Source organism: Callorhinus ursinus, unplaced genomic scaffold, assembly GCF_003265705.2.
Source record: "Callorhinus ursinus isolate GAN/ISIS: 27379988/994484 unplaced genomic scaffold, GSC_fseal_2.0 scaffold14, whole genome shotgun sequence".
Lineage (NCBI taxonomy): Eukaryota > Metazoa > Chordata > Mammalia > Carnivora > Otariidae > Callorhinus > Callorhinus ursinus.
In genome coordinates, this window is record NW_027397076.1 from 13,649,171 (window position 1) to 13,667,061 (window position 17,891).

Sequence of the window (17,891 nt, forward strand, 5' to 3'; positions counted from 1 at the left end):
GGACTGGTCAGCCATATTCAGGATACAGCCTACATCTGAAAAAGTTAAGAAGTGGAGCAAGAGGGGCTCTCTGATTGCTAGGAGACTACAAAAAAAAGAGGTGGGAAGGAACCAAAAATCAGCTTCACCTTTGCAGTTTACTTAGGGCCCTGGGGATGGCACTGCAAGTACCATTGAAATTCATATTGTCTTGTTGCCCTAAAAAATTTAAAGCATCGATCATGCTACATAAAATGTTCTGAGTGTTTTGTAACTAGGTTCCCCCACCTGTGACCTGAAATATGTGTTCGATTTGTGTTAAATCAATGAAGAAAACTTTTTTTTAAAAAAAGGTTTTATTTATTTGAGAGAGTGAGAGAGAGCGCACGAGAGAGAGCGCACGCAGGAGCATTAGTGGGGGAAGGGGCAGAGGGAGAAGAAGAAGCAGACTCCCTGCTGAGCAGGGAGCCTGACATGGGGCTCAATCTCAGGACTCAGGGATCACGGCCTGAGCTGAAGGCAGACGCTTAATCAATTAAGGTACCCAGGCACCCCAATAAAGTGTTTTGTGATCCCTACTTTTTAACTAGATTACTATTTTTATTTTTATTTATCTATTTTTGAAGATTTTATTTTTAAGTAGTCTCTTAACCCAGCATGGGCCTCAAATTCACACCCCAGGGATCAGAGTTGCATGCTCCACCCAGTGAGTCAGCCAGGTGCCCCTATTTTTAGATAGTTGTAGCAGAAGTATTCTTGACTCTATTATGATAAAGGAACATGTTTCTGGGTCAAAACCATACAGGTATTGTTGATTGTTTTGTTGGAGTGGGGTTTTGTTTTTGTTTTTAGAATAAGCTTATAATTTCAGATAGTGTGTAGACCCACCAGAACATAAAAGTTCCTTATATCGCCATCCAGTTCATATTTTTCCTTTTTTCTCATTGCTTATATCCTTGCACATTCCTGAGAGGCTATTCAAACACAAAAGTATTCTCCTCTTGTGTCCTTCTCCTTCCCATAGGTAAACTGTCAAGTCTATCAAATTCGAAGTATGTTATAGAGCCAAGAATTGAAGGTCATTATTGATTTAGTAGTGGAAAGCTAAATTTAAAATGGTAATTAAGTAGAATACTGTGATTTATTTAAATAAATAGAGTAGACTATTAATAGAATAGAATAATAATAATAAATAATAATAAATAGAATAGACTATAGTACCATTTATTGGGTGTTTACTATGTGTTAAACAAATATATTATCTCACTCCTTCATTGAAGTTGGTATGATTTTTTTTCCTGTTTTACAGAAGAATTTTAGAGAAGTTAAAATATTTGCTCAAATCAGACATATAAACAGTATGTAGCAGAGGTAGAATTCTTACCTCTAAGTTTTTGTTTCAGACCTCATGCTTTTAACTATGGTTATGCTTTAATAACTATGTGGATAGGGCTCTCAGAATGTAGATATTTGTGAGATATATTTGAGTCTTGCCAGCCCCAATTTTTAAGAAACGGAATGTAGTTTTGTCAACTGCCCTCGACTGTTGGGTAAAAGGATGGATCTTATTCTCGTTCATTGAAAAGGGGTCATTACCCATCCTTTATCAGTAGATGGTGGCAGAAAATTAAAAAAAAATTTTTTTAAAGAAAGTAAAGGGAAGTGTGAGTTCTTTCAGAGCAAGGCAGACGAGAGATTAGAGACCTCCAGAGCAAGGGAAAAGTGAGAACTGCGTATGGTATTATGACAGGCGGCCCAGAAATTGGGAGGAAAGGAAGCAAATTTATAAAATTATTCTTGAAGGGCACCTGAGTGGCTCAGATGGTTAAGCCTCTGCCTTTGGCTCTGGTCATGATCTCCAGGTCCTGGGATCAGGTCCCCTTGCTCAGTGGGGAGTCTGCTTCTCCCTCTGCCTCTCCCCTCCACTTGTGCTCTCTCTCTCTCTCTGTGTCTCTTTTTTAAAAAGATTTTGTTTGTTTATTTTTGCACACGCACAAGTGGGGGGAGGGGCAAAGGGAGAAGCAGATTCCCTGCCAAGCAGGAGCCCTAGAAGGGACTTGATTCCAGGACCCCAGGATCATGACCTGAGCCAAAGGCAAACGCTTACTGGACTGAACCACCCAGGCACCCCCTTCTCTCTCTCAACTGAATAATGAACAAATCAAATCTTTAAAAATAAGTAAATAAAATAATTCTTGGTAAAATACCTTATAAAAATATTGGCTCTTTTATTAAAAAATAGTATTGTTCTGCTTAGTTTTCAGATGCTTCAGGTACCGTGAACAGAGACTTGTTTGGATTATGTGTTTCTCAGCTAGACTAAATAAATGTTAACAATGGATAAATGTAAACACATTGGGCAGTTGCGGCTTGCTCAAGACCATTCCATCCTCAACCCTCAGAAGTGGCATTGTGTGGACTGCAATACAACTGAGTCGATTTGGGCTTGCCTTAGCTGTTCTCATGTTGCCTGTGGAAGATATATTGAAGAACATGCACTCAAGCACTTTCAAGAAAGCAGTCATCCTGTCGCATTGGAGGTGAATGAGATGTATGTTTTTTGTTACCTTTGTGATGATTATGTTCTTAATGATAATGCAACTGGAGACCTGAAGTTACTACGAAGTATGTTAAGTGCAATCAAAAGTCAAAATTATCAGTGCACCACTCGTAGTGGAAGGGTTTTGCGGTCTATGGGTACAAGTGATGAGACTTACTACTTGTATGATGGCACCCAATCTCTGCTTCAAAATGAAGATCAAATGTATACTGCTCTTTGGCACAGGAGAAGGATATTAATGAGTAAAATCTTTCGAACTTGGTTTGAACAATCACCCATTGGAAGAAAAAGGCAAGAGGAACAATTTCAGGAAAAAATAGCAAAAGGAGAAGTAAAGAAAAGACGACAAGAATTAGAGTATCAAGTTAAAGCAGAGCTGGAAACTATTCATCCCAGAAAGAGTTTACGTTTGCAAGGTCTAGCTCAATCTACCACAGTAGAAATAGTTCCTGTTCAAATTCCACTACAAACCCCAGCATCACCAGCAAAAGATAAAGTAGTATCTACCTCAGAAGATGTAAGATTAAAAAAAGCCAGTGACTCCTCAGGTAAACGAAGGCCAATAGTAACCCCTGGTGTAACAGGATTGAGAAATTTGGGAAATACTTGCTATATGAATTCTGTTCTTCAAGTGTTGAGTCATTTACTTATTTTTCGGCAATGTTTTTTAAAACTTGATCTGAACCGATGGCTGGCTGTGACAGCTAGTGATAAGGCAAGATCACCATATAAGCATCCACCAATCACAGATACAGTGTATCAAATGAATGAATGCCAAGAAAAAGATACAGGCAGTGCTTCCTCCAGACATCCAAGTTTATCATTAGGACTAAGTGGTGGAGCATCAAAGAGTAGAAAGATGGAACTTATTCAGCGAAGGGAGCCGAGTTCACAATACATTTCTCTCTGTCATGAATTGCATACTTTGTTCCAAGTCATGTGGTCTGGAAAGTGGGCCTTGGTCTCACCATTTGCTATGCTACACTCCGTGTGGAGACTAATTCCAGCTTTTCGTGGTTATGCCCAACAGGATGCTCAGGAATTTCTTTGTGAACTTTTGGATAAAATACAACATGAACTAGAGACAACTGGTACTAGGTTACCAGCTCTCATCCCCACTTCTCAAAGGAAACTTATCAAACAGGTTCTGAATGTTGTGAATAATATTTTTCATGGACAACTTCTTAGTCAGGTATGGATTTTTTAAAATCTTATTTTCATCTTGGGGAATTCATAAAATGAAGCCTAAAAAATGCATTTTCTCTGTATTTCTAGTGTGTTAGAGCTAGAGCTAGTACTGTTTTTGCGTCAAAATAGATTGCTTTTGCAGAAGTCAGCTCACTGATTTACAATGTTTCACTGATTTACATGTTTCCTTCATGAATCACTGGAAGCAGTTTTTCATCTATGGTAGCAATGATTTTTTTGTGGGGAGAGGGAATCAGGAAACAACTTCTTAGGTTGATAATATTAAATTCATGCTCCGAGGGGTTGAGAAGAGAGGGTTTAACCCCACAGGGAATACATTTGAAGATGCTGCTGCCCTGAGAACGGATCTGAATAATTTCAGGAACCAAGAAGTAGCCCTGGAGGACTTTCTGTAAAACCAAAGGGGGCAAGTAGGTAGGGAAATTTTAAAGTAAATAAATGTGATGTCATTGAGAATGATCCTGAATGGTTTCCTTTATTTTAATTATAGCTATAAAAGTTTCCCTTGTTGTGAAAAGGAATCACGAAACCAGAATCTCCCATCTAATTAATAGCTCTCTGTAATGAATGGACTTATTGGTAAACTACTACTAGACATAAGGCTCTCTACTTTTCCATCGCACAGAGCTTTAAAATTTTTTTGCTTTAGGGGCGCCTGGGTGGCTCAGTTGGTTAAGTGACTGCCTTCGGCTCAGGTCATGATCCTGGAGTCCTGGGATCGAGTCCCACATCGGGCTCCCTGCTCAGCAGGGGTTCTGCTTCTCCCTCTGACCCTCTTCCCTCTCATGCTCTCTGTCTCTCATTCTCTCTCACAAATAAATAAATAAAATCTTAAAAAAAAAAATTTTTTTTTGCTTTAGGCATTTGGGCTGTTAGGTCATATCTTTCCCCTTGTAGGCCTGCCTCTGTTCCTCAGTTCAACTTTCACAGTAGTGATACCATCTTTTGTCTTTATAGGTACTTTTCTGGAATGTAGCTTAAATGTATATTTTTGAATTTTTTTTAAAGCTCTGTACCCAACGTGGGGCTGAAACTCACAACCCTGAAATCAAGAGTTGCATGCTCTAGCCAGGCACCCATGTAGTTTAAGTATTTCAAATGTTTCTTAGGGTTTCTCTTTGAAGTGTACTCCACTTAATGTTTCAGAAATGTAAAGATTCTACACTGTGCCATTTAGCAAGTAAGAGTTGTTTCTTGTGTTTGCATGCAATTTTATTTTTCCACCACTTTTATGCAAAAGTTTAAAATGCACCATTAGTAGGAGCGCCTGGCTGGCTCAGTCAGTAGAGCATGAAGCTCTTGATCCTTGGGGTGGTGAGTTCAAGCCCTATGTTGAGCCTAGAGCTTACTTTAAAAAAAGTTTTAAAACGCACTATTATAAATAGAAGTAATATATAGTCATAGAAAACCTGTATGATACAGTAAATCTATGCAGTAAGAGAAAAATCATCCCCTTATCCCATAACCCCACAACCCACACATAAAACTATTAACATTTTGGTATACTTTCTTCTAGTTTTTTTCTTCTGTACATTAAAAAATTTATTTTTATTTTTATTTAAAGCTTTGGGTTTTATTTATTTATTTATTTATTTAATTTTATTTTTAAGTAAGCTCCATGTGGAGCCCAACACAAGGCTTGAACTCATTGACCCTGAGATCAAGACCTGATCAAGATCTGATCAAGAGTCAGACACTTTAACTGACTAAGCCACCTGCACACCCCTTCCTTCTGCACATTTTAAAAAAAGATTTTATTTATGTATTTGAGAGAGAAAGAGAGCGTAAGCAGGGGGAGCAGCAGAGGGAGAGGGAGAAGCAGACTCCCCACAGAGCAGGGAGCCCAACAGAGGGCTCCATCCCAGGACACTGGGATCATGACCTGAGCCGAAGGCAGACATTTAACTGACTGAGCCATCCAAGCTCCCCTCTTCTCCACATATTTATTTTCTCCTACTTGTTCAGTCATGATGAATTTACCTGCTTTTTTCATTTTTTCATTATTAATATAAAGATTTTTCATAGTCATTGAAATACTTGATCATTTTTTTCATAGCATGTCAATGTCCATTATATGTATATACCATAATTTATTTACCCATTCCTGTATTGTTGACTTGTAAACTATTTCCAATTTTTCTGTTATTATGTCACAGTACATTTTCTTCTAATGATTTCACTAAGGCAGAGTCCTAGAAATTACTTTGTCAAAGGGTAGGACTTTTGATCCTTGGCTACAAATTTCTTTCCAGAAAGTTACTATTTTATATTTTGAATAGTGCAAGGGTGCCTATGTGCTTATTTTTTCCTTTATAGATGACTTTTGAAATTAATAAAAATTATTATGCCAGCTTTTTTCTCTCTTCCTTTCAGACACGTAATAAACTCTTAGAAAACTGGGGATTCAGATGGTTGGTTCCTGGAATGGCTTCTTTTTTTTTTATTCAAGAAACTGTTCTCAAAAGGTTAAACCCTGCCCTAATGAGTCTCCAAACAAACACCAAGAGTGTTCTTTATAAGAGAGTTTAGTAATCTATCATGCAGGGATTATTAGCTCTATAGAGTCTGTCTTCAGTTTTGTGCAGTGTTTGTTGGCATTAAGTCGTGCTGAGTGCTTCACTTGTTAGAACTGCCCTATACTCTTTGTGGTTCCTGTATTTGGTGAGGATTTTAATGTAGTGACATTTGCTTTAAGTGAGAGTATGACATCATTTACGTTAAATGTATTGCCTTTTGAAATTATCAGTTGCTAGGGCTTCAAAATCTATATTTAAAAATATACAAATAGTATTTTATTTGTATTGTGGTTAAGAAGTTATAGGGATTTGGGGAGAGAAAATTAGTGAAAGATAAGTTAGGAAAAAGGGCAAAGAACAAATCTAATATTCTAAACACATTAAATGCATATAAATCTCTTTCGCCCCCCCCCGCCATCTCTCTCTCTCTCTCTCACACACACACACAATGTATACCTAATTAAATGAGTCCACAGTTTGTTTGTTTGCCTACATTCAGATTTGACTAATGCCCTTGGAGTTTTTTGAATGCTTATTGGTTAAAGCCCACCAGTACATAGTGGGTTTACTGACAGTCGTTGAAAGGAAAAATTATATGAAAAAAAATCTCTGAAAATAATATAAAGCAGATTACTCAGAATTCTGACGGTGCATTTTCAGAAGAAAATCTAATTTACTGGCAGTGACCTCTATAGTGAAGGGAGTAAATGTTTTGACAGGATTGTAATCTGAGAAACAAATATTTTTATTTGCAGGTTACATGTCTTGCATGTGACAACAAATCAAATACCATAGAACCTTTCTGGGATTTATCACTGGAATTTCCAGAAAGATACCAATGCAATGGAAAAGATATTGCTTCCCAGCCATGTCTGGTTACTGAAATGCTGGCCAAATTTACAGAAACTGAAGCTTTAGAAGGAAAAATCTACGTATGTGACCACTGTAACTGTAAGTAGCAACTGTATATTCTCTTTGCTTTTCTAAGATTAGCAAGGAGAAACAGAAATGAGAGGAAGCTGAAAGAAATTCCTAAAGTAGCAGTTATGGAAATAAACTTCGTTAGTTCACCAAAAGAAACTGGGATAGGTATTTCTACTTTATAATTGGCATTTGTGAGCTATGTGTACTGGGGGATGAAACACTCATTTCAATTAAAGGGAAGCATCCTCCTCCAGGGAAATTGTATATAAAATCATGACAGATCTGCTGTGTCTTTTTCGAGTCTTTATCTTCTCTATCAATGTGCATGTGGTATCTTAGTGTTTATGCTATATATTTGCAGGTATTCTCTCTAATTTCCATGTTTGAAAAAAATGATCTTAGGGTTTTAAACTTCGAAGGTAATATAAAAGAAATATTGGATGTTTTGGTATTGAAGAAATGTTACATCAATTGATGTTTTTTTAAGATTTTATTTATTTATTTGACAGAGAGAGACACAGCGAGAGAGGGCACACAAGCAGGGGGAATGGGAGAGGGAGAAGCAGGTCTCCCGCCGAGCAGGGAGCCTGATGTGGGGCTCTGTCCCAGGGCCCTGGAATCATGACCTGAGTCAAAGGCAGACGTTTAACGACTGAGCCACCCAGGCGCCCCAATTGATGGTTTTTTTAGAATGACTTATATTAACATTTTCTGAGTGCTAATAGGAACTCTGTGATAAGTAGCCTAGGATTTATAAGATTTGAAAAAAATAAACTTTATCAAACTCGAATGGTGAAATTTTTTCTTGGAAATAAATGTGAATGGTCCTAGATGCTTTCATCCACCAAATCTGGGAATAGAAAGATAACATGAACGAATGCAGAATATGGTTTTATAACATGTTTGTGTGTGTTTACTGGGTCTACCAAATAAAGTCCTAAAACAGCTGCTGTAATTTAATACATAAAGGCAGATGTTTAAAATTATAAGTCAGGTAGTTGATATCACTTATCTAGCTATACTGGCCATATATTCAGGGAGATGATCCAAGAGTAGGTCCAAAACATTCAGCAGCACCGGATACCTGCATCTCAGGGGCAGAGACCCGGAGGACAGGCTACCTGTGGCAAATGGAGACAGCTTATAAGGACAGCCTCGCGGGGTTCCACCTCCTCCACGAGAAGCAGCTGCTGCCGTGGCTGGAGTGAGAGCTGCTGTGTAAGTTGAAGGACAGCTCCTGGGTGTCCAGAGCAAACTGGTAGGAAGAAGCTTCAGGGCACAATTCATGGGTGGACCTCTAGAGAAGCAGAGGAGACAACAAAAGAATCCTAAGTGCCACTTGTTTAAGATCTGGTACTAAAATAGCAAAAGCAAGACACTGAGGGGGAGGCCTCAGGCTCAGAGCTGGAAGAGGACTGCTTTGTCAGGAAGTGGGGAAGGGTGTTCTGAGCTATTAAGGACCCGCCCCCCTGGGATTCCAATTAGCCTCAGTAAATGGACTGACTATGATACTTTTTTAAATTAAGAATTTGGGAAGAGTATATTAAAGTATGCTTAGGGAAAGTTTTAACTTTTCCTATTAATTGGCATAGTCAAATCCATTTTTATTTTTTATTTTTTAAAGATTTTATTTATTCATTTGACAGAGACAGCGAGAGAGGGAACACAAGCAGGGGGAGTGGGAGAGGGAGAAACAGGCTTCCCACTGAGCAGGGAGCCCGATGCGGGGCTCGATCCCAGGACCCTGGGACCATGACCTGAGCTGAAGGCAGACGCTTAATGACTGGGCCACCCACGCACCTACTAGATCATTCTTTTGCCTTATTTGTAGGAGTATATTAAATCAGGGACTTAATTGTTTACATGTCTGTCTGCCTGACTAGCTCTTAAATTGTGTGCTAATTGTGTGCTTATAAGTTTTTTGAGAGCAAGGCCATGTCTTTATCTCTAGCACAGTACAATACCTGTAACAGAGAAGATGTTTAATAATACATGTCTAAAGTATTTAAAGTTTACTCAGCATTTCCTTGTATCTTTAAATTTGATTCTCATTCTGTCTTTATATCACAGCAAAGCATAGAAGGTTTTCTTCAAAATCAGTTGTACTCACAGAAGCACAAAAACAGCTTATGATTTGCCACCTACCTCAGGTTCTCAGACTACATCTCAAACGATTCAGGTTAGTAGTAGTAGTATTCCAACTACACACTCCCTTTGTTTGCTTGTTTGTTTTAAAGATTTTTTATTTTTAAGTAATCTCTATACTCAGCGTGGGGCTTGAACTTACAACCCCAAGATCAAGAGTCTCACGCTCTACTGACTGAGCCAGCCAATCGCCCTTCCAAATACACACTTCTAAGTTAATCATTCCTTGTGCTTACCGTGCTTCAAAACTTAACACACATGATGAATCAGATTTTATTTTATTCTTTTTTAAGATTTTATTTATTTGACAGCACAAGCAGGCAGAGAGGCAGGCAGAGGGAGAGGGAGAGGCAGGCTCTCTGCTGAGCAGGGAGCCCGATGCAGGGCTCGATCCCAGGACCCTGGGATCATGACCTGAGCTGAAAGGCAGACGCTTAAGCGACTGAGCCACCCAGGTGCCCCTGAATCAGATTTTAATAGTATATACTTGGCTAGTAGATGACTTAACATCTATCTACTTCTGTGTTTTTTTTACATCTTTTTTTTTTTTAAAGATTTTTATTTATTGAGAGAGAGAGAGAATGGTAGAGAGAGAGCATGAGATGGAGGAAGGTCAGAGGGAGAAGCAGACTCCCTGCTGAGCAGGGAGCCTGATGCGGGACTCGATCCCGGGGCCCCAGGATCATGACCTGAGCCAAAGGCAGTCGCTTAACCAACTGAGCCACCCAGGCACCCTTCTGTGTTTTTTTTTTAAAGACAAAAAAAATTCTGTCATCTCTAGCCTTGACCAATAGACACCATTTTCAGTAACTAAGCTTCTGATTAGCTCCCCTTGTAGAATGCATTGCTGATGACTAGGGTCATCACATTTGGTCTGTGATATTATTCTTGTAAGCTTCTGCTTATAGAGTTTAATAAAAGTTTTAAATTTATAACTTAAGAGTATTTGACCCCATTGCCTCATTCTTAGAAAATATCTAAGGTATAGCAGTTCAATTCAGAGCAGTTAACAAAAAAAAAAACTCTAGTGTTCAGAAATATATTTAGTCAGGCGAATTAGTTTGCACAACTATTGGTTAAGCAAAGCTTATGGTTTCATACCTTGCAATAACCATGTTAACCTTAGAGCTTATTCTTAAGTCACCTTATGTGCTATGATTTGAAAACTATGGAGAAAAACCGTGTTTTTCATACATAATGGGTTTTGGCTTGTTTAAAGTTTTTTTTTGTGTGTGTGTGTTTAAGATTTTATTTATTTGAGAGAGAGAGAGCACACATGAGCAGGGGCAGAGGGAGAGGATGAAGCAGGCTCCCCCACTGAGCAGGGAGCCCGATGTGGGGCTTGATCCCAGAACCCTAGGGTCATGACCTGAGCCCAAGGCAGACACTTAACTGACTGAGCCACCCGGGGGCTCCTTAAAGTTTTTTTTTAAATAATTAAAGTAATACATGTTTTCTTTTTTAATGCAAACTTTACAGAAGGTAAAGTAAAAGTCCAAAGTAAAAGCACCTCTTTCCTCTCAGCCCCACTTCCCAGAGATATTCACTGTTAATTTTAGTCCGTTATTTCAGTTACTTACGGAAGCTGTTAAAGGTATAGTCAACAAATAACATGTGAGTGCTGTTAAATGCAAAATGTCCTAAATTCTTCGGGAAATATAAGGTAGGATCCTTTCCTCAAGATTATAGTCAGGCATGCACAGAAATAGTGGTGAAAGAGAAGTACTAAGGGGGCACCTGGCTGGCTTAGTCGGTAAAGCATGTGACTCATAATCTCAGGGTTGAGCGTTCAAGCCTCATGCTGGGTGTGGAGCCTAGTTAAAATTAAAAAAAAGAAAAAAGAAAGAAAAAAATACTGAGTATCACAAGTTATGTACAAATTGATTTATCAGAGATTTGGAAGAGGGAGTTAGCTGATGTCTAAATGTTCCCAAAGTCTCTTTATATCATTCAAGTCTCAGTTCATATGTCCATTCTTTAGAGCAGACTTCCCTGACCATCCTATTTAAAAGTAGCACCACGGAACTCTCCTTATCACATTACCCTATTTTTGCTTAAATGGCAAAACCCACTATCTGCAATTAGTAGTTTATTTACTTATTTCTTTCCTGCTGGCAGTGGAACAGAAGCTCAGTAATGACAGGGACCTTGTCTATTTCATTCCTGTATCTCAAGGCCCAGAACCGAGCTCTGTGCATAGTAGTTGCCCAAAAATATTTATTAATTGAATGAATGGGGCATATGCAGGAGGAGCACTTTAGCCTAAGGAAGCAACATGAACAAAGGTATACAGGAGGAACGGGGAAGGGTATATAACAAAAGATTTAGTGAAATCAGGTAAGACCTGTCATTGTGCATAAAATCAAGGGTAATAGAAACAAGAAGATTAGTTAGGAGGTTAATATTGTATTCCACGGCCAGGTAAGAAGGGCCAGGGAGCATGGAGAAGTAAGAGCATAAATGAGATTCTGTAAAGACAGAACTGAAAGGCCTTAAATTTGTACTGAATCGGTTACTATAAACTGTTGAAGACCTTCCTTTTCTAACTAATTGCTGCTTTAATCTGGTATTTGAAGCTCTCCTTTGAGTTAAACCTGTTTGACTCTATCCCTTTCCATCTTTTGCCCAAAACATTTTTGACCCTTCAGGACATATTTATTTCTGATTCAGAGATTTTGTTTATGCTGCCTTTACCACATTTGTCTTTCTCCGTTTTCTTTATTCAAAAAACACTATTATATTTGCCAATGTATAAAATATATAGGATATATAAAAGATAAAGGGGAAAATGGGATGGGGAGGGGCATACAGGAACCTCTGAAAAGCATAAGAAATGGAACATTTCTAGTACCTTAGACCTTCGCCTTGTGTGCCTCCTAGTCCAATGCTCTCCCTTCTCTTTGAAGCAAACCACTATGAACTTAGGGTATAGTGTTATCTTGTTATCATTTTACTGTATTTACATCAGTAGAAAAAAACTGGTACCCAATTTAATCAACAGGAATGAGTCCTTTTAGATGGCTTATAAGTGTTTATTTAGCATTAAATAATGTAAGGTTTGAATTTTATGGTAAACTAAAAGTATCTTTTGAGTGATAGGAATTATAGGAACTTTTGTTAAGCAAGTCCTATTTTTTTTAAATGCTTGGTCTTCCATGTTGACTAGTTACAGGTGCATTGAGTATAGGATCTCTTATACATTTCATGGGAGAAGTTTTGGGGTATGACTCCTGCTCCAACAGATAATTTAATTTGCAAGTCTCACCTTTAGCTCCATACAATTTTATATTGTACTAATAGTATTTTCACATATTTTTGCTTATCTTCCTTTGTCCTTCTCTACTTACTATTATTTATCATAACCTCATGTTTTAGTAATTTAATGCTATCCTCTTTTCTTTTTTTTAAGGTTTTTATTTTATTTATTTATTTGACAGAGAGAGATCCCAAGTAGGCAGACAGGCAGGCAGAGGGAGAGGGAGAAGCAGGCTCCCTGCTGAGCACAGAGCCCAATATGGGGCTTGCTCCCAGGACCCTGAGATCATGACTTGAGCCGAAGGTAGATGCTTAACCGACTGAGCCACCCAGGTGCCCCATTCTTTTACACTTTAAAGTAGGTTAATAAGAAGCTCTCACATATGATCACTGAATACACCATGTCACGAATCATATAAAATCACTGAACAAGTCAGGTCACCAGGATGAGGTCATGGAGACCAGGAAAGCAGCAGGGAGGTGAGAGGTTGGGAGTCAAGAGGCTGACTCTGAAGTTAGAAAAGTCACTTCACTTTTCCATGCATGCCTGCTGCCGTCACAACCTCCATTCTGCGCAGGCCCCAGCCTGGCCCCGCTCCCCGCTTCCTGCTCCCCAAGGCTCTGCACTGTCCCAGGCTGCTGCCTGCCCGCAGGGTCCACTGCTGTGTGCACGCTGTGGCAGCACCGGGAGCCAGGACCACTACAGCGCACACATACTGTCTCTGGAGTCTCGCCTCTGCTCCTGCACATGCTCCGTTGTCCCATTGACTGTGACGAAACCCACATTCAAAGATGACATTGTTAAGAATTTCAAGACACTGACCTCAGAGCATTAAACCAAGCATGGAGTCCTAAATGACTTTACAGGTTGCCTGCCAAGAAGTTGGCCATGGAAGGAACTCTCAGGGCTCTGGAAATGCATGTGACTTAGTGATTTCACTTGCTTGCTCTCTCCACATCATCTTCTAATATCATGAAAGCTCTGTTCTGATCAAAGAACACATATTTAATGTTTAGGTAGATGAGGATAAACCTACAAGACTGAGAATAAACAGTTAAAAATGGGAAAAGTCAGGGGCGCCTGGATGGCCCAGTGGGTTAAGCCACCCACTCTTTATTTTTTATTTTTTTTATGTTATGTTAATCACCATACATTACATCATTAGTTTTTGATGTAGTGTTCCTTGATTCATTGTTTGCATATAGCACCCAGTGCTCCATTCAGTACGTGCTCTCTTTAATACCCATCACCAGGCTAACCCATCCCCCCCACCTCCCCTCTAAAACCCTAAGTTTGTTTCTCAGAGTCCATAGTCTCTCATTGTTCATCTCCCCCTCCAATTCCCCCCTCCATTTTTCCCTTCCTACTATCTTCTCTCTTTTTTTTTTTAACATATAATGTATTATTTGTTTCAGAGGTACAGGTCTGTGATTCATCAGTCTTATACAATTTACAGCACTCACCATAGCACATACCTTCCCCAGTGTCTATCACCCAGCCACCCCATCCCTCCCACCCCCCACCACTCCAGCAACCCTCAGTTTGTTTCCTGAGATTAAGAATTCCTCATATCAGTGAGATCATATGATACATGTCTTTCTCTGATCGACTTATTTTGCTTAGCATAATACCCTCCAGTTCTATCCATGTCATGGCAAATGACAAGATTTCATTTTTTGATGGCTGCATACTATTCCATTGTATATATATACACCGCATCTTCTTTATCCATTCATCTGTCGATGGACATCTTGACTCTTTCCACAGTTTGGCTATTGTGGACATTGCTGCTGTAAACATTGGGAGTGCACATACCCCTTCAGATCACTACATTTGTAACTTTGGGGTAAATACCCAGTAGTGGAATTGCTGGGTCATATGGAGCTCTATTTTCAGCTTTTTGAGGAACTTCCATACTGTTTTCCAGAGTGGCTGCACCAGCTTGCATTCCCACCAACAGTGTAGGAGGGTTCCCCTTTCTCCGCATCCTTGCCAACATCTGTCGTTTCCTGACTTGTTAATTTTAGCCATTCTGACTGGTGTGAGGGTGGTATCTCATTGAGGTTTTGATTTGGATTTCCCTGATGCTGCACAATGTTGAGCACTTTTTCATGTGTCTGTTGGCCATTTGGATGTCTTCTTTGGAAAAATATCTGTTCATGTCTTCTGCCCATTTCTTGATTGGATTATTTGTTCTTTGAGTGTTGAGTTTGATAAGTTCTTTATAGATTTTGGATACTAGCCCTTTATCTGAGATGTCATTTGCAAATATCTTCTCCCATTCTGTCGGTTGTCTTTTGGTTTTGTTGACTGTTTCTTTTGCTGTGAAAAAGCTTTTTATCTTGATGAAATCCCAATAGTTCATTTTTGTCCTTGCTTCCCTTGCCTTTGGCGATGTTTGTAGGAAGAAGTTGCTCCGCTGAGGTCGAAGAGGTTGCTGCCTGTGTTCTCCTCTAGGATTTTGATGGACTCCTGTCTCACATTTAGGTCTTCCAACCATTTTGAGTCTATTTTTGTGTGTGGTGTAAGGAAATGGTCCCAGTTTCATTCTTCTGCATGTGGCTGTCCAATTTTCCCAACACCATTTGTTGAAGAGACTGTCTTTTTCCATTGGTTTTTTCCACTGCTTTGTCGAAGATTAGTTGACCATAGAGTTGAGGGTCCATTTCTGGGCTCTCTATTCTGTTCCATTGATCTGTATGTCTGTTTTTGTGCCACTGCCATACTGTCTTGATGATTATAGCTTTGTAATAGAGCTTGAAGTCTGGAATTGTGTTGCTACCAGCTTTGCTTTTCTTTTTCAACATTCCTCTGGCTATTCAGGGTCTTTTCTGGTTCCATACAAATTTTAGGATAATTTGTTCTATTTCTTTGAAAAAAGTTGATGGTATTTTGATAAGGATTGCATTAAATGTATAGATTGCTCTAGGTAGCATTGACATCTTCACAATATTTGTCCTTCCGATCCATGAGCATGGAACGTTTTTCTATGTCTTTGTGTCTTCCTCAATTTCTTTCATGAGTATTTTATAGTTTTCTAAGTACAGATTCTTTGTTTCTTTGGTTAGATTTATTCCTAGGTATCTTATGGTTTTGGGTGCAGTTGTAAATGGGATTGATTCCTTAATTTCTCTTTCTTCTTGTTGTTGGTATATAGAAATGCAACTGATTTCTGTGCATTGATTTTACATCCTGCCACTTCACTGAATTCCTGTATGAGTTCTAGCAGTTTTGGGGTGGAGTCTTTTGGGTTTTTCACGTAAAGTATCATATCATCTGCAAAGAATGAGAGTTTGACTTCTTTGCCGATTTGGATGCCTTTTATTTCTTTTTGTTGTCTGATTGCTGTGGCTAGGACTTCTAGTACTATGTTGAATAGCAGTGGTGATAGTGGACATCCCTGCTGCATTCCTGACCTTAGGGGGAAAGCTCTCAGTTTTCTGATGAAGCTCTCAATTTTCCCCATTGAGAATGATATTCGCTGTGCATTTTTCATAGATGGCTTTTATGATATTGAGGTATGTTCCCTCTATCCCTTGGTTTTAATCAAGAAAGGATGCCGTACTTTGTCAAATGCTTTTTCTGCATCTATTGAGAGGATCATATGGTTCTTGTTCTTTCTTTTATTAATGTATTGTATCACGTTGATTGATTTGCGGATGTTGAACCAACCTTGCAACCCAGCAATAAATCCCACTTGGTTGTGGTGAATAATCCTTTTAATGTACTGTTGGATCAGATCGGCTAGTATTTTGATGAGAATTTTTGCATCCATGTTCATCAGGGATATTGGTCTGTAATTCTCCTTTTTGGTGGGGTCTTTGTCTGATTTTGGGATCAAGGTAATGCTGGCCTCAAAGTTTGGACGTTTTCCTTCCATTTCTGTTTTTTGGAACAGTTTCAGAAGAATAGGTATTAATTCTTCTTTAAATGTTTGGTAGAATTCCCCTGGGAAGCCATCTGGCCCTGGGCTCTTGTTTGTTGGGAGATTTTTGATGACTGCTTCAATTTCCTTAGTGGGTATAGGTCTGTTCAAGTTTTCTATTTCTTCCTGGTTCAGTTTTGGTAGTTTATACATCTCTAGGAATGTATCCATTTCTTCCAGATTATCTAATTTGCTGGCATAGAGTTGCTCATAATATGTTCTTATAATTGTTTTTCTTTCTTTGGTCTTGGTTGTGATCTCTCCACTTTCACTCGTGATTTTATTTATTTGGGTCATTTCTCTTTTATTTTTGATAAGTCTGGCCAGGGGTTTATCAATCTTATTAATTCTTTCAAGGAACCAGCTCCTAGTTTTGTTGAATTGTTCTACTGTTCTTTTGGTATCTATTTCATTGATTTCTGGTCTGATCTTTATTATTTCTCTTCTTCTGCTGGGTTTAGGCTTTATTTGCTGTTCTTTCTCCAGCTCCTTTAGGTGTAGGGTTAGGTTGTATATTTGTGACCTTTATTGTTTCTTGAGAAAGGCTTGTATTGCTATATACTTTCCTCTTAGGACCGCCTTTGCTGCATCCCAAAGATTTTGAATAGTTGTGTTTTCATTTTCATTGGTTTCCATGAATTTCTTTAATTCTTCTTGAATTTCCTGGTTGACCCATTCATTCTTTAGTAGGATGCTCTTTAGCCTCCATGTATTTGAGTTCTTTCCAACTTTTCTCTTGTGATTGAGTTCTAGTTTCAAAGCATTGTGGTCTGAAAATATGCAGGGAATGATCCCTATCTTTTGGTACTGGTTGAGACCTGATTTGTGACCTAGGATGTGATCAATTCTGGAGAATGTTCCATGTGCACTAGAGAAGAATGTGTATTCTGTTGCTTTGGAATTGAATGTTCTGAGTATATCTGTGAAGTCCGTTTGGTCCATTTTATCATTTAAAGTCAATGCTATCCTCTTTTCATCTGTGTCTGTCTTTTGTCTCTGTACCACCATAAACCAAGCTGCATTACATTCTCTTGAACAAGGCATTGTTTTCCCCTGTTATCATCAGCTCATACTGTGTGTATGATAAAAACATTGCTTGCCAAGCTTTGGTCCAGTACCAGGAAGCATGACCGACAGACTGAGAAAATGACAGTATGGAGGCCTTGAGTTCTGTCCCTAATGAGTGTTGTGGTGACTTACAGGGGTTACAGTTCCTATTTTTTTCTTAGAAGAGCTCTAAAGTGTTCTGAAGAATTAGAGGTGCCTTGTTTTGTCCTACTTTTCTGTACATCTGGCCAAGAAAGGTCTAGATTATGTCTCCCAAGAACAAATTCTAGATTCTGGGGTGTGATTCTAGATTCCTCATGGTGTGACAAG

At 38.9% G+C, this 17,891-nt stretch overlaps 1 protein-coding gene across 10 annotated transcripts in view; it reads left to right on the forward strand.

Annotated features, from left to right (window-relative positions):
• The window catches only part of USP44 (ubiquitin specific peptidase 44), a 53,689-nt gene that overhangs the window by 34,102 nt on the left and 1,696 nt on the right, over positions 1 to 17,891 (forward strand). For 9 of the 10 annotated variants that reach the window (XM_073900490.1, XM_073900489.1, XM_025881447.2 and 6 more), the window contains 3 exons: positions 2,237 to 3,731; positions 7,020 to 7,215; positions 9,259 to 9,367. In XM_073900490.1, coding sequence (XP_073756591.1) covers positions 2,307 to 3,731; positions 7,020 to 7,215; positions 9,259 to 9,367 — 1,730 coding nt within the window. In that variant the 5' untranslated portion in view covers positions 2,237 to 2,306. The remainder of the gene's footprint in view (positions 1 to 2,236; positions 3,732 to 7,019; positions 7,216 to 9,258; positions 9,368 to 17,891) is intronic. The other variant, XM_073900496.1, reaches the window with a different exon arrangement.